At 44.1% G+C, this 23,057-nt stretch overlaps 1 protein-coding gene across 2 annotated transcripts in view; it reads left to right on the top strand.

Annotated features, from left to right (window-relative positions):
* The window catches only part of MAPK11 (mitogen-activated protein kinase 11), a 64,858-nt gene that overhangs the window by 32,403 nt on the left and 9,398 nt on the right, over positions 1-23,057 (top strand). For both annotated transcript variants that reach the window (XM_040343683.1, XM_040343684.1), the window contains 7 exons: positions 2,357-2,415; positions 9,864-9,975; positions 16,392-16,421; positions 18,441-18,488; positions 18,587-18,701; positions 21,873-21,944; positions 22,099-22,178. In XM_040343683.1, coding sequence (XP_040199617.1) covers positions 2,357-2,415; positions 9,864-9,975; positions 16,392-16,421; positions 18,441-18,488; positions 18,587-18,701; positions 21,873-21,944; positions 22,099-22,178 — 516 coding nt within the window. The remainder of the gene's footprint in view (positions 1-2,356; positions 2,416-9,863; positions 9,976-16,391; positions 16,422-18,440; positions 18,489-18,586; positions 18,702-21,872; positions 21,945-22,098; positions 22,179-23,057) is intronic.

Genomic DNA, 23,057 nt, shown 5'->3' with positions numbered 1-23,057 from the left:
TATATATATATATATATATATATATATATATATATATATATATATATATATATATATATATATATATTTCTATAGAGGAAGGACACACCTATGAGGCCATATGGGGCTTGCAGTTTTACAGAGCCCAAGGAGTGTCCTGTAAACCTTTTGTATACTATACTGTGTTAACACTGCATTCCATCTTATTGTTTGGTAGTAAAGCTTGAATACCTTAGGTGGACATCTTGGGGACCCACACAAGACTTGTTCACATGAATAAAATCATTAGATATAAATACTGAAAATACATGAAACATCAAGATACACTGCGCTAGTCACTGCCTGTTTAGCAAATGTATACTTTATGTGAATAGGATTCATATGCAGAAATGAAATTGACCTATAAAGATCGCTAATAAGGTGTCAAATAGTGAGGCTGTATATTCCAATTGTAAAACGTATTATTGTTTTTAATTGAATGTTATTAATTGATGGTTTTAATCATGTAAACACAGTTTTTGGTGGTTACCTAAGATTTATATGTAGTCATTGGATGTGATACTCTATATATATCTCAACATAGTTCTCATTCTTTGACTTGTATATATACCTTAAGTCTCATACACACGACCAGACTTCCATCGGACAAATCCGTGTATTTTTGTCCGAAGGGTGTTGGCCATGGATTTGTTCTGCATACAGAAGGCAGAACTTTTTCAGCCAACATACACTAAACTACGTGTTTTTTTTCTTCTGCTCTTTAGCGCCACCCTTTGGGCAACTTCTGCTAATGTTGTCTTATGGTTAGCATTGGTTCAGAGCATGCGTGTTTGTACTTTGGAGTTTAGTCCAATGTACTTGTGTATACACGATCGGATACTCTGACGGAACACATTTGTTGTCGGACAATTTGAGAGCATGGCCATCACACAGTTGTTTTTCGGAATATCTAATTGTGTGCACGGGCCTTTAGGTGTAGTTAGATCTGCATTGGCTTCTCCATACACTTCATTTGCAGAATTCTGCTTCACTAAGGGTACTCTGATTGGATATTAGGCTGGCAGGGAAGGGCATAGCCCAATTAAGTGGTAGCGTTCGCTGCAACTGGGGAAGGACCGGTGGGGGGATTCTCAGGAAACCTGTCAAAGGTACAGTAGGGATCGAAAGTTTGGGCACCCCAGGTAAAAATGTGTATTAATGTGCATAAAGAAGCCAAGGAAAGATGGAAAAATCTCTAAAAGGCATCAAATTACAGATTAGACATTCTTATAATATAATATGTCAAAAAAGTTAGATTTTATTTTCATCATTTTCACTTTCAAAGTTACAGAAAACAAAAAAATGGCGTCTGCAATAGTTTGGGCATCCTGCAGAGTTAATATCTTGTACTGCCCCCTTTGGCAAGTATCACAGCTTGTAAAGGCTTTTTGTAGCCAGCCAAGAGTCTCAATTCTTGTTTGAGGTATCTTTGCCCATTCTTCCTTACAAAAGTCTTCCAATTCTTTGAGATTTCTGGGCTGTCTGTCACACACTGCTCTTTTAAGGTCTATCCATAGATTTTCAATTATGTTGAGGTCAGGAGATTGTGAAGGCAATGGCAAAACCTTCAGTTTACGCCTCTTGATGTAATCCACCGTGGATTTTGAGGTGTGTTTAGGATCATTATCCATTTGTAGAAGCCATCCTCTCTTTAACTAAACAGCTTTTTCACAGATGGCATCAAGTTACCATCCAAAATTTGCTGAAATTTTATTGAACCCATTTTTCCCTCTACTTGTGAAATGTTCCCTGTGCCACTGGCTGCAATACAACCCCAAAGCATGATTGATCCACCCCCATGCTTAACAGTTGGACAGAGGTTCTTTTCATTAAATTCTGTGTCCTTTCTTCTCCAAACGTACCTTTGCTCATTCCGGCCAAAAAGTTATATTTTAACCCCATCGGTCCACAGAACTTGTTTCCAAAATGCATCAGGCTTGTCTATATGTTCATTTGCAAAGTTCAAACGCTGAATTTTGCGGTGAGGACGTAGAAGAGGTTTTCTTCTGATGACTCTTCCATGAAGACCATATTTGTACAAGTATCTCTTTATAGTGGAATAGTGTACCACAACTCCAGTGTCTGCCAGATCTTTCTGACATGATTGAAGACAAAAGATACTCTATTGATAGGTAGGATGAATCTTTTGTGGGGCAGATACTTCATTTATAGGTAGGATGAGTGTATTGTGCGGCCGTTTTTTGTATAAAAAAAAAAACAATATGTTTTCCCTAGCCTATAAAATGCTGATTCTCCAGGGGCTATAACCTGAGCATGGTATGTGATATTTTCCCATTTCTGCAGTACCACAGTGAAAATCGTTTTGCTTTTCTTATAGGTAATAGGTCTGCTGGATGTGTTTACTCCATCAACGTCAGTTGAAACCTTTACTGAAGTGTAAGTATTCCATGTTTAAACATTAATATTTTCAACCCCACTTTTTCTTTATTCTGAGGACCGACATAGTTCTGTGCACATGACTGCTGGCTGCACTCATTACCTGATGGATACTACCAATCATGATAAGAGCCCCACTGTGATATTTAACCACTTGCCCACTGGGCACTTAAACCCCCTTCCTAACCAGACCAATTTTCAGCTTTTGGTGCTCTCGCATTTTGAATGACAATTACTCAGTCATGCAACACTGTACCCATATGACATTTTTGTCCTTTTTTTCACGCAAATAGAGCTTTCTTTTGGTGGTACTTAATCACCACTGGGTTTTTTATTTTTTTGCACTATAAATGAAAAAAGACCGAAAATGTTGTAAAAAATTAAAAAAAATAAGTTTTTTCTTAGTTTCTGTTATAACATTTTGCAAAAATTACTAAATGTAATTTTTCTTCATAAATTTTGGCCAAACTGTATACTGCTACAAATCTTTGGTAAAAATAACCCAAATTGGTATATATTATCTGGTCTGTATGAAAGTTTTATAGAGTCTACAAGCTATGGTGACAATCATTGAAAATGTATCACATCTAATGTACTGACGGCCTATCTCATTACTTGAGACCCTAGCAAATGACACCTTTTTAGAAAGTAGACAGTCTAAGATATTTAGAAAGAGGCATGGTGAGTTGTAATGGTAGTTTCACTAATGTGGCATGGATGTGGCACAGATGATTACTGATGTGGCACGGATGAGCCATGGATGAGGATCGATGAGCCAGGGATGGAGCATGGATGAGCATGAATGTGGATGGATGAGCCAGAGATGGAGCATGGATGAGCATGAATGTGGATGGATGAGCCAGGGATGGAGCATGAATGTGGATGGATGAGCCAGGGATGGAGCATGAATGTGGATGGATGAGCCAGGGATGGAGCATGAATGTGGATGGATGAGCCAGGGATGGAGCGTGGATGGATGAGCCAGGGATGGAGCATGAATGTGGATGGATGAGCCAGCCAGAAATGGAGCATGAATGTGGATGGCTGAGCGAGCCAGAAATGGAGCATGAATGTGGATGGATGAGCGAGGCAGAAATGGAGCATGAATGTGGATGGATGAGCGAGGCAGAAATGGAGCATGAATGTGGATGGATAAGCGAGCCAGAAATGGAGCATGAATGTGGATGGATGAGCCAGGGATGGAAAATGGATGAGTATGAATGAGCCAGGAATTGAGCATGAATGTGAATGGATGAGCCAGGTATGGCGCATAAAATGTGGATGGATGGGCCATGGATGGAGCATGAATGTAGATGGATGAGCGAGCCAGGAATGGAGCATGAATGTGGATGGATGAGCTAGGAATGGAGCATGATTGAAGATGGATGAGCCAGGGATGGAACATGGATGAGCATGAATGAGGATGGATGAGCCAGGGATGGAGCATGAATGTGAATGGATGAGCCAGGGATGGAGCATGGATGTGGATGGATGAACCAGGGATGGAGCATGAATGTGGATGGATGAGCCAGGGATGGGCACAGATCAGTGATGTGGGCACTTCAGATCTAGCCCACAGCGCTGCTGCACCTGCTCCCTCTCCTCGCAAGCTGTAACGATCGGTGTGAGAAAAGGGGAGGAGCCGATCCAGACATGCTTTGGTTTGTTTACAAGTGATCACTCTGATGAGAGCTACAAAGAGCATTCAGAAGCTCATACATGCATGAGAATATGAATACTCATAGAGCTACTAGCATATAAGATTGTACATTAGGAATACAGTGAGAAAAAGAGCGTACCAAGTTAGAGACTTAGTATTGTCATGTGCCATTTATAAAAATCTTCTGGGTTTGAAACACTTCCTTATTCTATCTAAAGTTAAAAAAAAAAGCTTTCTCTTCCGTTCATGGGCGGACACAGCAGCAATTGACCTTAGGGGTTATCTACCTTCCTTTCAGGAGATGACTAGGCAGAAAAACTGCACTTCAGGTGTTAAAACACTTCTCTCAGTATAGCACATCCCAGGGGGCGGGTCCCCCGGGTACATCCCTCTCTCTGCATCATGCAGCCCCAGTTTACTTCTGCCTAGCGTAAGGAGAAGACATGGCTCCTCTGGGCCCATGTGCTCTGGAGAATTTTTAAGATTTTTTTTTTTTTCGCTTTTATTTTATTTTTTTCCTGCATTTTTGGATCCTGGGATTTACAATCAACTGCCGACTGGGTGACAGGCTGGATCCTCGATCCTTGTAGTCCCCCCATGTTCGGCCATCAGCTACGCGCTGGGCCGTCCACGACATGCCCCGTTGCTCCAGGGGTGGACGGTGAGCTATACGCTCCAGGGCACACATATGACCGGTCTCTATGGCCGAGTCACAGTGTGCCGGGCCGACAGCCATGCCGTAAGCGGACGTTGGGTCTGTCTGGAATGCCTCCAGCTGGTAGTCGCAGAATGGGTAAGTAGTATACCCTTGCCTTGGCATGGTGGTTCGGCTGGTGCATTCCTGGGGAGGTCGATCAGTGGTCTGCCCTACTTTCCTCTCTCCCTTCCTCTCCCTCCTTCCCCACATTCTGGGTGACGGCCGTGAGGTGAGGGGTCCGTCTGGGGGGGCTCCGTCCTACCTGGGAGCTGCGGCTGCTGTGGGGTGCTGTATGTCTTTTTTTGATGCCGTGTGTGCGGGGGGGTAACCTGTGGGTCTAATACGTTGCCGTGTTTTTTTGTTGGTTTTTGTCACTATGTGTTTTAAAAATGTGTTTGGCCGCCATTTTGCCAGTGACGGCCGCTCTTGACGATCGGCAGCCATTTTCTTGTAGCCCGCATGCTGTTTTTCGGCGGCCATCTTGGAAGGGATTTGGCCTCTAGTGACCAGAATAACGGCGCAAATACTTCCAGCACACTTCCTGAGGGACGGCACAGCACGGGCAGCGTTTCTAGCTTTTCAGCAGCACTGCAGCCTGGTTGGGTGGTGAGTCCTCTGGGGGGTCCCCTGCTCTCTGTTGCGGCCGGGAGGGTGGCCTGTGGGTCTTGCCTTGCAGTACAAGGGTGGCATTTACAGTGAGTCAGCATGACGTCTGAACCGGAGGCTTCTACCCCAAGCATGCCAGAGTTAACCCTTAGTGCCCCTGTTCCTGCGGCCTCGGTGGATGCTATGACGGCAGTCCTTGAGGCATTTGTTGGAGCTCTTATCACTGCGGTGCGGGATACTCAAAAACTTGAGGATTCGGCGGAGGCATCAGACATGCCGGTCCCTTTTGGGTTCCGCAAGCCGCCCCGCACCACGAATGTATTTTCTTGTGTTCCTTATCTGGACAAATTGTTGTACAAGGAGTGTGATCGGCCACAGAAAGTTTTTGCTGTTCCAAAATACTTTGCAGTCCGTTACCCGTTTGAGGAGGACTTTTTAAAAAAGTGGATCTCTCCTCCGGCAGTGGACCCCCCTGTGTCCAGGCTGAACAAGGCTACCACGTTACCTGTGGAAGGGGCTCCCGCTTTTAAGGACCCAGCAGATAGGAGAGCTGAGGCTGTGGCCCGCTCCATGTTCACAGTGGTGGGGTCGGCGGTGAGACCGGTTTTGGCCGGGGCTCTGGTGTCCTTGCTGCAGGAGCTGGACACGCAGAATGCTCCTGAGCTCGGTGTGGACCTGGCCGACCTGTTGGTGCAGGGCCTAAAGTTTGTCTGTGAGTCGGCCCTGGATACGCTTCCCTTGCTTTCCAGGGCCTCCGCCTACACGGTGGTGCTACGCCGCCTTGTGTGGCTGAAGTGTTGGTCTGCGGACCAGTCTTCTAAAAAGGCCTTGGTGGATTTACCTTTTAAGGGTGAACGGCTTTCCTGGATGACATCATAAAAGATGCCACAGGAGGTAAGAGCACTCTGCTCCTGCAATCTGGGAAGGGTAAGGAGCCTCGCCGTAAGCAAGGGCCCTCCTTTACTGCCCCCAATCGTTTTTTTTCTCCCACCAGGTGCGGCAGGAAAACGTTTCCAGGGTGCTAAGGTGCCCGCTGAAGGACAAAAGTGCACCTGGTACCGCAAGCCCAACAAACCTGCTTCTGCATGAAGGTCTGCCCCCGCCCGTATCTCGGGTGGGGGGCCGGCTTCATGGCTCGGTGGAGGTCTCTTCTTTCTGACCGATGGGTTTGCAAAGTAGTTTCCTCGGGTTACAAGATGGAGTTTCTCTCTTGTCCACCAAACAGATTTTTTCCTTCCAACCTCCAGCTTCCTCCGGAACGCCGGGTGGCCCTGTCGGGGTGCACCAAGGTGCTCGCTCCGATTCTGGCCCTGCTGAGGCAGCGCGGGATCGCTATCGTGGGATACCTGGACGACCTTCTGAGAGCTTTCTCAAGCTCAGAGTTAGAAGAGGAAGTGTCTATAACCTGTCAGGCCCTCTGAGAGTTTGGTTGGCTATTGAAGTCCAGATACTGGTACCGTCTCAGCGGTTGGAATACCTGGGGTTGGTCCTGAGTTCCTCAGAGGCAAGGGTTTTTCTCCCAACGGAGAAATTACAGACGCTGTGGTGCAGCGGTTGGCAACCCAGGAGTGGTCGTCGCTTCCCTTTTGCATGCGAGTTCTGGGTCTGATGGTGGCCTAGTTCGAGGCAGTTCTGTATGCTCAATTCCACACTCGAGTGTTACAGAAAGAGATTCTGTCACGTTGGGACAAGCTCCCTTCGTCTCTGGATTACCAGATTCGGGTGAGTCGCCTGGTCAGGTCCTCCCTAGTGTGGTGGCTGACATCTCCGGTACTTCGGACCGGAAAATCGTTTCTGCCGTGCCATTGGACAGTGGTCACGACGGATGCCAGCCTCTCCGGCTGGGGGAGTGTCTTGGGTGTCCAGTCAGCCCAGGGGCGCTGGACTCAGGAGGAGTCCTGCTTGCCGATCAATGTCCTGGAGCTCCGAGCGATCCGGCTGTGCCTCTCCAAGTGGTCTCGGGATCTGTAGGACCGACCGGTCAGGATCCAGTCCGACAACGCCACGGCCGTGGCATATGTCAATCATCAGGGGGGCACATGGAGCTCGGCCGCGGCGACGGAAGTCGCGCACATTCTCTGGTGGGCCTAAAGATGCGTTCCGGCTTTGTCGGCCGTGTACATTCCGGAGGTGCAGAACTGGCAGGCCGACTACCTAAGTCGCCAAACGCTAGACCAAGGAAAATGGTCGCTGCACCCGGAAGTGTTCAGAGTCTGTGCCGAAAATGGGGCACTCCAGACGTGGATATTCTGGCGTCCCTTCTCAATTGGAAGGTGTCACGGTTCGTGGCCAGGTCAAGAGACCCATGGGCGGACGCGTCAGATGCGTTGGTGGCGCCATGGGGTCACTATCGCCTGATCTACGCCTTTCCTCCTCTGAAGCTTCTTCCCCGCCTGCTGCGCAGAGTGGAAGCCGAGGGGATAGCAACAATCCTGATCGCCCCGGATTGGCCACGCCGTCCCTGGTACGCGGACCTGGTGCGTCTGGTGGCAGACGTCCCTTGGCGTCTACCCCTGAGAGAAGATCTTCTGTCGCAGGGTTCTATCTTTCACCCTGCTTTACAGTCGCTGGCTTTAACTGTGTGGCTGTTGAGAGCCAGGTGCTGAAGGATCGAGGCCAGTCAGACTCGGTGCTTTCTACCATGCTACGTGCACGGAAGTCTACTTCACGGAGGATTTACCATCGTACGTGGAAGGCTTACATCTCTATATGTGAGGAGATGAATTGGTACCTCCGTGACGTGATGTCCCGGATTCCGCTCTTCTTACAGCGTGGAGTGGATCAGGCTCTCGCCTTAAGTACAGTTAAGGGTCAGATTTCGGCCCTGGCTGTTTACTTTCAGCGACCATTGGCGGCGCACTCCCTGGTGCGTACGTTTGTACAGGGGGTTCGGCATGTGGCCCCTCCTGTGCGTCCTCCACTGCCTCCATGGGACTTGAACTTAGTCATCTCGGTGCATCAAGAGTCTCTGTTTGAGGACATTCGAAAGATTCCCTTGTTGACTCTGTCCCAGAAGGTGGTTTTTCTGGTGGCAATTACTTCGGTCAGACGGGTTTCTGAACTGGCGGCCTTGTCTTGCAAGGCTCCTTTCCTGGTCATCCACAAGAACAAGGTGGTAATGCGGCTGCAGCCATCATTCCTTCCAAAGGTTTTTTCGGCTTTTCACATTAATGAGGACATTGTTTTGCCATCCTTATGTCCTCGGCCGAAGAACCCGAAGGAAGCCACGTTCCTTGGACGTGGTTCAGGCCCTACGGGTGTACTTGTCTGCTACGGCTCCGTTTCGGAAGTTGGATTCACTGTTCGTGTCGGTGACTGGTCCTAAGAAAGGTCTGGCGGTCTCGTCGGCCACCATTTCTAGGTGGATCAGACAGGTCGTGCTCCAGGCCTATGCCCTAAAGGGGCGGGCGCCTCCCTTTCAGGTTACGGCGCATTCGACCAGGGCGATTGGTGCCTCTTGGGCTTTCCGCCATCAAGCGTCTGTTTTACAGGTGTGTAAGGCAGCGACCTGGTCGTCGGTCCACACCTTCTCAAAGTTTTACAAGGTGGATGTGAGTGCATCTTCGGATGCCTCCTTTGGCCGCAAGGTTTTACAGGCGGCTGTTTAAGGTTGAAGTTCCTCCGTTGAGGAAATCTGGTTTGTTTGGGGTGAACTTTGGTCTGCTGTGTTTTTCCCACCCCTCGGAAAAAATTTTACACTGCTTGGGGACGTCCCTAAGGTCAATTGCTGCTGTGTCCGTCCATGAACGGAAGAGAAAATAGGATTTTTGTACTCACCGTAAAATCCATTTCTCTGAGTTCATGGACGGACACAGCACCCTCCCCTCCTTTGTACTGCTTGTTACGAACTGGGGCTGCATGATGCAGAGAGAGGGATGTACCCGGGGGACCCGCCCCCTGGAAGGTGCTATACTGAGAGAAGTGTTTTTACACCTGAAGTGCTGTTTTTTCTGCCTAGTCATCTCCTGAAAGGAAGGTAGATAACCCCTCAGGTCAATTGCTGCTGTGTCCGTCCATGAACTGGATTTTACGGTGATTACAAAAATCCTATTTTTACCTCCTAGCATGCTCAAACTAGCAGAACAATTGTAAACGGTGTTCGCATCACACATGCTGGCTATCGCCACAAACATTCTAGCGAGAGCAATAATTATAGCGCTAGATCTCCTCTGTAACTTTAAACTGGTAACCTGTAAAAAAAAGTTTTGCCTTATACTTTAATTTCAATTTCTCAAGATTCCTACATGATACAGCCCTTCTGAAATTAGATTTGTGTTCGGTTTGAAGGGGTCTATTATAATCATCAAAGGTTTTTCAGGAAGTGAACATTTGTTGTCCAGTGTTATCACAAAGAGCACTTTTGTGCCACTGAGTAATTTCTTGTATATTGTGGCACAGCCGATGCCTGCAGCCTTGTGCACATATATCATGTATTGTGTTCAATTACTAATGGCAATGCACCATAACTGTACTTTAAATTTCCAGGTACCTAGTAACCAATCTGATGGGTGCAGACCTGAATAACATTGTAAAGTGCCAAAAGCTAACAGATGACCACATCCAATTCCTAATATATCAGCTGCTTCGGGGCCTCAAGGTATTTGACACAAAACTTCTTTTGGTTTATATTTATAAAAAATAAAGAGCCTCTTAACTAAGGCCTGACTCCCACCTATGCATTTTTAGTGCTTCTTGTATTTTGCAGATTTGCACTACAGAACATGTTGTATAGGGAACCATGTTAATTGGACTGTAGTGCAAATCTGTAAAATGCAAAAAGCACTAAAAATGCAGAGGTGTAAATCGTGCCTAAAAGAAGAGTGTACCTGTCTGTAGACACTAGGGAAAAAATACAGTTTACCCATAGCTGTCTCTGCGGAAGTTTACATTGCTTCCTCTCCATTATTCTCTGTGGCCAGGACCTGGACTTAAGCAAGCAGCAACACTCAGACTATTCTTACTGTGGCAGACCACAGGGCTGAAGCGGTGCCCAGTGGAACAATCTGCTAATCTGACCTCACTTTGCTTTTTTACTTGCTGAAAATAGAGGGCATAAACTAAGAGCCCCGTACAAAGGACTGCCAAGGAACAGCACATACAGCAGTGAGTGAGCAATGTCTTGTCTTGTGCAGTGTGCTTCTGTCACTCTGTACGCTGTTATGCTTGACTCCTTAACCCCCGTACACACGATCCGAAAATCGGACGAAAAATGCCGTTCTCGAAACGATCGTACGATAATCGGATCGTTAGTACAGAGCTTTTACAGCCGATCAGGACAGTTCATCCGATTTTATTCTATCGGACATGCACGGAATTTTTTCCGTACGATTTTCGTTTAATCAGTACAGCTGTTCAAAAATGCAATACAAATTAAAACACATGACATCACTTCCGATTTTTTATTCTGCCGTACGAGAATTTTCGTGACTTTAGTAAACTCATCAGATTCAATGTGAGATTGGCATACAAAAAAAAAAAACGGACGATCGTTCGTCCGATAATCGGATCGTGTGTACCGAGCATTATTCTGAAAACATGTAAAAAAAAAAAGGTTAATTTGAATCCTGAGAAATGTATTATCTGGAAATGAGAGATCCAGCCAGGCTTTAATTGTGTCACTGGGTGGCAATGTTTTACTTGCAAATACTGTCATATGATTATTAGGCTGTCAATATTATTGCCAATAATATTTGTAGTCACAGAAAAAGCTACTGTTGCTTTGGAGGCCACCAGAACAAGGGAGGCTGATACTATTCAGCTTTATGATGGTCCAAGACCTCATATTTGGGTAAAATTAAAGTGAACCAGTGCTTTGCCCATGCAAAGCATAGCAACATGTTCACTTTTTAATTCTTCCCTCCACAGTAGGATATACTTGTCTCTTTTTTCCCTTCTTTCACTCCCCTACCAGATTATTTAGCCACCAGGAGCGAGGAAAGACAACCCTGTGTAAGATTTGATCCTGTGTGATCATTCACGCTGGACTCTCCCCACTCCCATGTGCCAGCGTATGACAAATCACTAAGCATCATCACTGAAACATGGAGAAAGTCACATGTTTCTCTATACCCAGAAGTTTTATTTTAATCACTCCTGGTGCCTAAGCAAAGTACACATGAATGAAGAAAGGTGAGTATACTCTGCTGGAGAGGGAAGAAGTAAAGCACAAGCAAAGCACAGGTTATTTTAATACAGTATATAGTCCTAACACTCTTAGTAGATTGCAGTGAAGGCAATTGGAAAATGTAATTATTAGTTATTTTTAGCTCGCATTTTAGGGGTAGAATTGCCTTTTTAAGATCATATGTAGTGCCAACCCACCCATATAATATGTTTACCTTTTACATCTCAACCACCTCTGTTTATCTTTTGTGTCCTGCAATTAATATAAATACCGTATTTGCCGGCATATAAGACGACTGGGCGTATAAGACGACCCCCTAATTTTCCAGGAAACATTTTGGTTTTGGGATATACTCGCCATATAAGACTACACCCTTCCTTCTAGTCTTTCTGGAAGCTGAGGGGTAGCCAGAACAACCGCTGACAGAAACAACCGCTGACAGAAACAGGCTTTTTTCAAATCTCACTGTGCCATTACATGCCCCACTATGCCATTACATTACATGCCCCACTGTGCCATTACATCACTTGCCCCCACTGTGCCATCACTTGCCCCCACTGTGCCATCACTTGCCCCCACTGTGCCATCACTTGCCCCCACTGTGCCATCACTTGCCCCCACTGTGCCATCACTTGCCCCCACTGTGCCATCACTATATTAGGGCTGTTACTGATCAAAATTTTTGTGTTCGATTAATAGTTTTTTAATCGATTAATCGACTAATTTCGATTAATTATAACGCACATGCAGATCCAACTACTTTTAGCTGATCTCCTCCTTGCAGGCTGATTCCCAGTGCAGCTACCAACCAGTGGATAGCAGGATACAAAAAACACACAAAGGCAGCGCTCGATGGGAATAGCATTAAAACTTTTATAGTCTTCAAGTAGGTAACCAAATAAATATTGCACTGGAGATAAAATCGATGTAGCTACCTAAACTGTAAAAATGGTGTGAGTAATATCAAACGGTAGCAAAAGCAGTCATAAAAACATGTAGCTAAGTATGATACTGGTATAAAAATGTGTACAACGATACCACTGCTGAATCCAGATGAGGAGAGGTTAATATCAGTCCATCGGCATGTAGATGTCCCGTGAAGGGAACTATCACAACTCCCAGTGGATGGTTGTAGAATCCCAGATTGATAGAGGGAAGTGTAACAGCCCTTGCGTGTGGCAGACAGTAAGGTCCCGCCGGCATGCAGATATGAAGGCACAGCAAAGGAGCCCTTCAGATGGACAAGGCAAGCCACGCCGGTGTCTGTGACGTTACTGGATCTCCGACGGAACTCCCAGAAGCCGGCGGAGAGGTGAGTACCAATCAAAAGAATTTTAATCGATCAAAAAGATTTTGGTCGATCAAAAAAATTAAAGATTAATCGATTAATTAAAAGTTAATTTGCACAGCCCTAATATATATATATATATATATATATATATATATATATATATATATATATATATATATATATATATATATATATATATATATATTTTAGCAGAGACCCTAGGAAATAAAATAGCGATTGCTGCAATATTTAATGTTACACGGTATTTGCGCAGCGGTCTTTCAAACACATTTTTTGAGGAAAAAAATATGCTTTAACAAATAATAATAAAAAAAAAAATTAAACGGTAAAGTTAGCCCATATTTTTTTTTCTTCCAAAAGTTTTCATTACCTGTTTTTGTGTAATATATATATATATATATATGTGTGTGTGCACTGATTTGGAGGCTTGTTGTGTTTAAATGGTAAGAAATTTTCTGTATTACTTAGCAGAGCAATAATGGAACTTCCGTTTTTCCGAATCCTCCCCCCATCTGGTGTCACATTTGGTACCTTGGAGGGGGAAGCAGATACCTGTGTAATCCAAGGTATTTGCTCCCTCTTCTGGGCATAGATCACTGCAGTGACTGTGGTGACCTACACCACATCTGGCGCTTAATCCGCCCCCAGCTTTCTTCTGGGAGATGCACAGGTCCCAGAAGACAGCAGGGACCAGTGGGATCGCGCAGCGTGACTCGCGCATGCACAGTAGGGAACCAGGAAGTGAAGCCGCAAGGCTTCACTTCCTGATTCCCTTACCGAAGATGGTGGCGGCAGCACCACCCGAGGGAGAGATCGGCTTCGGGTGCCAGCATTGCGGGCACCCAGGACAGGTATGTGTCCATATATTAATAGTCAACAGCTGCAGTATTTGTAGCTGCTGACTTTTATTATTTTTTTTCGCAGAACTCCGCTGCCTAAACACTGGACCATCATTCTAGCAGCGCTATTTGGCTGCTAGCGGGGCGCTTATATCCCAGCTAGCGGCCGATTAAGGGGTTAAATGCTCCCATGTAGCGCCACTGCAGAAGCGCTTTGCAGGCGTTCATCTCAATGGGCAGGAGTGGTGGAGGAGCGGTATACACCGCTCCAAAGATGCTGCTTGCAGGACTTTTTTTTTTAACATCCTGCCAGCGCACCGCCTCAATGTGAAAGCACTCTGGCTTTCAGACTGAGACTGCAGGGGAGCAGTTTTGCAGGCACTTTACAGGTGCTATTTTTAAGCCCAAAAGCGCCTGAAAAACGCCCCAGTGTGAAAGGGGTCTAACTGTTAGATTTTATGAGATGAAGGGGGGGGGGGGGGATCGGCGTAACATATCGGCCCAAAAAAATCGGCATCATAAATCGCGATTTCTTAATATCGGCATCGGCCAGAGAAAAACCCATATCGGTCGACCTCTAATGGAGACTGTCACCGGCGTATAAGACGACCCCCGACTTTGGATGCATTTTTTTACGTTGAATACGTTAGTCATTATGTTATGTTTTTATAACATGCATAGATAAAAGCTGTGGTGTTACATATTACCCTAAAGTGAAGTTTTGTTGTAGCCATATAAGTGCACTATACCAGAAATACATTTTGTATTAAAGAGAAACTTAAAAAATAATTTTGGCGCAAAGTGGTGTAGGGCTCTAAACTGTTTGCCCTTTCTGCTGTTTAGGAGCTTCATGGGAAGATCTGCTTTTGGTTTTACCGTGACCCTTCAGTGAGCCCAGTTGAAAAGTTAGGTTGCTTGTTATCACTGGTCACAGGGTGTGTTCTGCAAATATTCCTGTGGAGAAAGACATTAATATGTACTCCAAGTGAATACAGTGCCTTGAAAAAGTATTCATACCCCCTTGAAATTTTCCAAATTTTGTCATGTTACATCCAAAAACATAAATGTAATTTTATTAGGATTTGATGTGATAGACCCACACAAAGTGGTACATAATTGTTAAGTGGAAGAAAAATGATGATAAATGGGTAAAAAAAAATAAAAAATGTTTAACAAATATGTGAAAAGTGTGGCGAGAGTTTGTCTTCAGCACCCTTTATTCTGATACCCCTAACTAAAATCTAGTGGAACCAATTGCCTTCAGAAGTCACCTAAATGGTAATAGAGTACACCTGTGTGTAATTCAATCTCAGTATAAATACAGCTGTTCTGTGAAGCCCACAGAGGTTTGTTAATGAGCAAACCGCATCATGAAGGCCAAGGAACACACCAGACAGGCCAGGGATTAAGTTGTGGAGAATTTTAAATCAGAGATAGGTTATATAAAAATATCACAAGCTTTGAACATCTCACGGAACACTGTTCAATTCATCACCCGAAAATGGAATAAGTGTGGCACAACTGTAAACCTACCAAGACATGGCCGTCCACCTAAACTGACAGGCCGGGCAAGAAGAGCATTAGTCAGAGAAGCAACCAAGAGAGGCCCATGGTAACTCTGAAAGAGCTGCAGAGATCCACAGTTCCGGTGGGAGAATCTGTCCACAGGACAACCTATTAGTCGTGTACTCCACAAATCTGGCCTTTTATGGAAGAGTGGCAAGAAGAAAGCCATAAAAAGTCCAGTTTGCGGGAAGCCATGTGGAAGACACAGCAAACATGTGGAAGAAGGTGCTCTGGTCAGATGAGACCAAAATTTTACTTTTTGGCCTTAAAGCAAAAAGCTATGTGTAGCAGAAAACTAACTGCACATCACCCTGAACACACCACCCCCACTGTGAAACATGGTGGTGGCAGCATCATGTTGTGGGATGCTTTTCTTCAGCAGGGACAGGGAAGCTGGTCAGAGTTGATGAGAAGATGGATAGAGCCAAATACAGGGCAATCTTAAAAGACTTGAGACTTGGACGGAGGTTCACCTTCCAGCAGGACAATGACACTAAACATACAGCCAGAGCTGCAATGGAATGATTTAGATCAAATAATATTCATGTGTTAGAATGGCCCAGTCAAAATCCAGACCTAAATCCATTTGAGAATCTGTGGCAAGACTTGGAAATTTATGTTCAGACGCTCTCTGTCCAACCTGACAGAGCTTGAGCTATTTTGCAAAGAATGTGCAAAAATTTCCCTCTGTAGATGTGCAAAGCTGGTAGAGACATCCCCAAAAAGACTTGCAGCTGCAATTGCAGAGAAAGGTGGGTCTACAAAGTATTGACTCAGGGGGGCTGTATACAAATGCACGCCACACTTTTCACATATTTATTTGTAAACGATTTGGAAAAACATTTATCATTTTCCTTCCACTTCACAATTATGTGCCACTTGTGTCGGTCTATCACATAAAATCCCAATAAAATACATTTACGTTTTTATTTGTAAAATGACTAAATGTGGAAAATTTCAAGGTGTATGAATACTTTTTCAAGGCACTGTATAAGATTACCAACAGCAAGCAGACTGGCTTCTAAGCCTGGGCCTTTTCCAAAATGGGATTAAGGCCTGCCCTGTTGCACATGAAATCAAGGAAGTACATTATAAGAAACTTTTGATATCCGATTTGTTTTTATAACTTAAAATGCTCAATAATTTAAAAGTTACCCATTTTATTTCCACAGTATATCCATTCAGCGGGGATCATACATAGAGTAAGTATCAAAAACGTCTTTCAAATGTATTTTCTTATCTGTTTTTACCATCCACCAGTCATGTTCCTAGAATCTGCAATCCAACATGTTTAAAGAGGAATTCCAGGTATTTTATTTTATACATAGTTACATCGAGCTTGGACCATTGTAACTATTTGTATACCACATCTGGCTGATGCCCCTGGAAATCACTAAAATAGAAAACACTTTTCCAGTGATATCCACTTGCTTCCAGGTCCCATGCTGAACAGCTGGCCTGCTACATTCTGAACCCAGGAGATTGGCCACTCGGTACAGGCACCATTCAAAAAATGCCTTTCTGTCATCTCCATAATATACAATCAGAGAATGCTTTGTATTCATTCTGAAAATGCATTCTCTGAATGGTGCCTGTTCCAAGCTGCCAACTTCCTGTGTTTAGAATGCAGCAGGGCAGATGCTCAGCAGGAGACCTTGAAGCAAGTAAAGATCACTGGAGTAGTGGTCTCTACTTCTGTGATTTCCCTTTTGGGCAATGGCCAGGTATAGGATATTCAGTACATAGTTACTTTGGTTCAAGCTGGACCTGTAACTGTATAAAACCTCCATACCTGAAATTCATGAAGGTTTTACACAGAGTAGGCCAGTTCATACCTGAGATTTTCATCTCCTGGTGAGTTTACCAGTCTGTATGCCATATGGCACTGGATGGTTGCTTAACAGAGTGTTTAGAATGGGGCCGCGTTCTCAAAATTTGAGCCAAGTGTTGACAGGCACCTGACTTGTTTATAACAGAAAAAGGGGGTTTAAATAATTTGGTGGGGAAGAAGAGAGAGGAATGTTTCTTTCCACACCTTATGAGCTAGCTGGGGCATCCACAAGTCTGCTAACTTGTTCTTTGTAATGTAAAGATAGCCCATACATCTCATAAACTGGTTTACCAAAGCCTTCAATAATGACACAACAACGTCCTCCCTCATATCACCAATATAGTAAGTCTTTTTTGTGGGAAAGAAGTACTGTTAAAAAGTCAGTCTTGAAGACAGCCCTCTAAAATTTACTCCCACTCCACTTTTGTTTGACATTAGAAAGATGAAAGACTAAAAGCTGGGTGGATGTGCTAAAGCCAGCCTGGAGCTCACATGCCTAATTATGCTAACAGGCTGAGACTTTTTTTTTATTTGTTCAAAATAAAGCAATGGATGTACTCATACCAAACAACTGTTTGATTGCAGGAATCAGTTTTCTAATATAGTTTAAAAGAGAAGTATGATTTTTTTTATTTCCTACTCATACTTACTTCGGTGAATGCAGCATTAGGCTGATGGGGGGGCAGGGAGCGGCCATCTCAGCGGCTCGCTAATATGCTGAGACAGCCATCAATCAGGGCAGCTGGCGTATCTCGACTTGGAAGTCGTGATGATGCGCTGCCCCAACAGATGGTGGTGACGTCAGCGGAGAGCGGACTTCAGCCCCGCTCTCTGCTGAAAACGGGTCACAGGAGTGCAAAATGAATATCCTGTGATCCAGAGGAGAAGCCCAGCCTAAAAATCTCAGGCTGGACTTCACCTTTTAAGTTATATTAAATCCAGCTATCAGGACCTGATATTCCACGTTTCATAATAATATGAAACGGTACATCCTTTTCAGCAAGTTCCTGCTTTACTTCCTAACTAGCAAAATTCCTCTGTTCTAACACCAGTTCAAACTACATTGAATGGCCTATTGACTAAATTTTGGGCCACAAAATAAAAATAAGATGAGACGGTTATGCTGCTTCAAAAAAAACAGGCTAAACCTCACCTGTTGCGTGAAAGTGCACTGGACAAATGACATTCTGAAGTTAGTTGGCATACACAAATAAGGACACTTTATACTTGCAGCCTTATCACCGATCCGTCTGTAATATATTTTCCTAACAGAAACCAGACAGGATATTTATTTTACAAGATTTGTAGAAAAATTGTATGCAAGCATTATTTTTGCGTGACTAGAACTGTTTCTCTGTTCTAATACCTAAATCCTATTATTGTACTATAGGACTTAAAACCCAGCAATTTAGCAGTAAATGAAGATTGTGAATTAAGGGTAAGAGTCACCACTTCACATTCCCTTTTAAAGTGGAAAAGATTCTCAAATGTCAAATATCGCTGTCTTACAGTTTCAATTTTTTATTTTTTTTGGAGATTTTAGATTTTGGGCTGGCACGACAGACAGATGATGAAATGACTGGTTATGTAGCAACCAGGTGGTACAGAGCTCCAGAGATCATGTTAAACTGGATGCACTATAACCAGACAGGTAACCAAATGATGCTCAGGAGATCCTTTGTACTAGTTCTGTTTACAAAAATCTAACAATACTGGTGCAGAATATTCTCAGAACCCTAATAAATGTCAGTGCTGAATGTGAAGGTTCTAATTTATCCAAGCCATGGTATACAATGCCTTGAAAAAGTATTCACGCCCCTTCGGGGCTAAGGAGCTATGCCTTTTTTTGGATCCATCCAAGAGGCTATGAAGCTATGCCAAAACTGGAATGGATCCGGGCCTCCTGCAAAGAGGCGTCGCCTGTAATGTCTCTCTTCGGAGGACTGGGCTCTGGTGTCCGGGACTTTTTGTATTAAGACTTAAAGTCCTGGTCAGAGTCTTTTACAAGGCCCAGGGGGAAGTCTCCTTTAAATAGGAAACGTGTATCCCTGAAGGTTGGCACACAAAGCCCGCCAAGAGGGGTGAAGATTGGTACTGTCTGAAAATATTTCATCAGAAAAACCTGCGGCGGGGATTAAGGTAAGAAGAAAAGGAGCCTAAGGATTTATCTGAAGGACCATTTCAAAATTTTGAGGAGTGTCTTCTCAAAATGGGCCACTAGAGGGAGTAAAGAGCTGAGTTTTGACTCGCCTCATTCAGAAAAGTGTCCGATCCGCTGGACAAGCACACTTCCTCCGCAGAGCTCTGCTGAACACGGCCACCGATGCTCTCCCCACAGATGCCAGTAAGAAGCCCCCAGAAGGCAGGGGGAAGCCGGTTAGGCTCCCAGGCAGTCGCCATTGTGTCTGGGTCACGTGTGCGCACGGGGGCGTGCTTTATCTGCACAGGAAGGGGAGGGTAGCAGAGAGACGTGCACGGGTGCGTGCAGGGAATGGCACTTTCTAAGAGCCACAAATTCATCTAGGAGGTCAGCAGCAGATCTTCCCACGGGACACAGCAGCATTGGGGGCACCTAAGCTCTAGGTGGCTGTTAGGGCACTACCAAATGAGAGGCACCCACTCTATGCATACAGTCTGTGTGTTAAGTTGCATGCTTAGATGTTAAACTCGGCACAGCAATACATGCATTTTGGTACCTCGGCTTCTTGCTTTATATGTCTTCCACTAAAAAGGGATCAGGGACTAGGAGCAAGAAAACGGCACCGCCTGAGACAGGAGGCTCTGGCCGCACCTGCTCAGTACCTTCCTCCCCTGTAAACATTAATTTGCCACTTTTAGGAGTTTCTCCAGTGGCACCTGGGCTGTTAGCGTGAGGAGAAAAAAAAAACAGTTACTGGCTTTTGTTTACATCACATGATCAGCTGTAATTGGCTGACAGCTGATCACGTGGTAAAGGACCGGGACCGGCCCCTTGCTTGGATCTGTGATCACCCGAGTCTCAGTGATCAGGGAACGCATTGACGTCCTCCCGGGAATTTGGGGTCCGCGCTGTAGCCATCATTCGGCTATAGCGTGGGCGCCAAGTGTTTAAAGTGAACCACACTGATTAATTATCTTTAGGTGAGCAGGCAACTCAAAGTGGTGGTGGTGGTTTATACAATTTTTTGTCTGCACATTGGAACTATATCACAGTCTGAGATGTCCTTTTAATCTATTGGTGATGTCAGAACACTTTTTTGAATAGTTGCAGCTCTTATCATTTAATATCACCTGTTTGTTTATTCCTATCAGCGCTTGAGTATATTCACTTTTAAAGTTTTGGTTGTAACATGACAAAATGTGGAAAATGTCAAGGGATATGAATACTTTTTCAAGGCACTGTAGCTAGTAGTAGTCACGTTCAGCTGTTAAAGACAATTTACAGCTTATTTTATTTGCAGCTTATTTAAGCCAACTCTTTAGTTCCAATGCATGTCCGGAACAAATCCCAGTATTTTATATCCATAGTCCATACAGCCGCATAGATACCATGATCCAGTCACAATAGAATGTTCAAGGCAGATATTGATTGTCCAAGGATGGAAGCTGTGGCAGTTATAGAGCCACTTTATTCTAGTTACAGAATTCCATCCTTGGTGTCAGAAATTCTGCATAGGTGTCAGTCCTTTGATTTACATGGCTGAAGGTGTCAACTGTTGTCAAGTTGTTGTCAGAGTATAGAAGATAAAATAGCGGCATATGTGGAAGACAGATGGTGTTGAAGGCCCTCACCCCTCTTCAGAGTTGGATGTTACAGTTTTGAGAAAGCTGGCCTCTTTTACGCCTCTTGCAAAACATCAGTCATAATTGCCATTCACCTGGGCTTGGGATGAGCGCTAGGCTGAACAATAGTACCACCAATAGGCTGTTTTTTTTATAGAAGTCGCACGTTTTTTTTGCTAGATTTTAACACTCATTGTGAACTGTTTAGTCTGAGGTCCAGCTTAAGTAAATTTTGAGCATGGCGAGAAATTTCCTATGACTTTTAATGAGTCCCTCGTTTTAACTATAGAGACGTCAATTTAGAACCTAGTCATTATTAGCCAGGCCTCCTGGGTCTTGCTTTTTTAAGCTACCCAAAATCACAGGCACATGGAGCAGGTGTTCTGCTTTGTAATTAAATGATACATTTCCTATGTTATGTTGACTAATGGCATTAATATGTTTTTAACTTTTGAAGATAAGTGAAGCCCTTTAAATGTATGTTAACCTAAATATTGTTTTTTCCTATGTGTGTGTTTGCATATGTGTATTTTATAAATCATAGTCTCTATTATTTTCATCTACTACTCCTATCTGAAGTACCTGGTTGATCCTGCCAGTTACCTTTCTTCCTGGTTTTAAACTGATCACACAAAGCACAGAAGCTGATCTGTGTTAGCATGGTCAGCTTTCATCCTTTTTGGTTGGACATTCAGAGGTACAGGACATTGTGCAGATACACAGCATGCCTGTATTGGGTAGTTTGTTTATCCTCCACCCTCCCAACCCCAGCCTCTGAACATGCCCCTACAAAGCCTGCATCTTTCCTCAGGCTGAACAGACTATGGTATACAAGTACAAGGTATGTCTGCACAGGGTCCTGCAACCCCTCCCCCTGCTATCAGTAAGACAAAATGCATGGTCACACGGCAGAATGTTTTAACCTTATTAAAAGGTAGGAACGATAATTTCTGAACTAAGCAAAAGCAGTTATGGCGCCTGCATAATTATAACTTTACAAAGAAGCCTATTTTACATTGTATTTTCACAACTACGTTAACCTTCTTTTTTTTTTTTTCAGTTGACATTTGGTCAGTTGGATGCATTATGGCAGAGCTTTTAAAAGGCAAAGCTCTTTTTCCAGGGAATGACTGTATCCTTTACTGGTACTTATGTATTTAGATCCCCACAGCATCATAAATAAATTAATTTAATATACACATCTTACCATCCATTTTCATGGACCATGGTTCACAAAATATTTTGCTGCAAGATTGCAGAGTAATCATTTTCCTAAATAATAACAGATATCGACCAGTTAAAAAGGATAATGGAAGTTGTTGGAACGCCTAATTCTGAATTTCTTATGAAAATTTCATCTGAGCATGTAAGTAATATATACTGGACAATGTGCACAGGTAGTGGTGAATTGTTTGCTTAGAACTGTGTACAGTGCTGTGAAATAGTAATTGCCCCTTGCCTGCATTTTTTTTTTTTTTTTTGCATATTTGTCACACTTAAATGATTCATATCATCAAACCAATTGTAATATTACACAAAGAGAAACCAAGTGAATACCAAATGCAGATTTAAATGATTTAATTTATTAACGGGAAAAATCTGTCTAAACCTGTCTGGCCCAGTGTGAAAAAGTAATTGAATTGGTTATGCAACAGGACAATGATCCGACAAACACCAGCAAGTCCACCTCTAAATGGCTAAAAGAAAACAAAATCTAGGTCTTGGAGTGGCCTATTCAAAGTCTGGACTTAAATCCAATTGAGATGCTGTGGCATGACCTTAAACAGGCCATTTATGGTGCAAAACCCTCCAGTGTGGCTGAATTAAAACAGTTCTGCAAAGAAGAGAGGGCTGAAATCCCTCCACAGGGATGTGAAAGACTCATTGCCAGTTATTGCAAATGCTTAATTGCAGTTGTTGCCGCCAAGGGTAACACAATCACTTTTATACGTTTTAGTGTGCAATTACTTTTTCACATAGGGCCAGGCCAGACAGGTTTGGACAGATTCTTCTCTTCACCACTTGCTGACCAGCCACTGTCAAGATCCTGCAAACCGTCGTAGCTGTTCGTTGGTCCCTTTAAGCGTAGGTGCCGATGCTCGTGACCGGTGGTCGCCGGCCATTAGCGATTGCGGGCACGAGAGGCAGAACAGGGACTTTGTGTGTGTGTTTGTGTGTAAAAACACAAATCCCTGTTCTGTTTTGTGAGGAGAGACCGATCGTGAGTTACTAATAGATAGGAATC

The sequence above is a fragment of the Rana temporaria genome, chromosome 3 (genome assembly GCF_905171775.1).
Source record: "Rana temporaria chromosome 3, aRanTem1.1, whole genome shotgun sequence".
In the NCBI taxonomy this organism is placed as follows: Eukaryota; Metazoa; Chordata; class Amphibia; order Anura; family Ranidae; genus Rana; species Rana temporaria.
The sequence above is the reverse complement of the archived record's forward strand: the minus strand, read 5'-3'. Positions and strand labels throughout refer to the sequence as shown.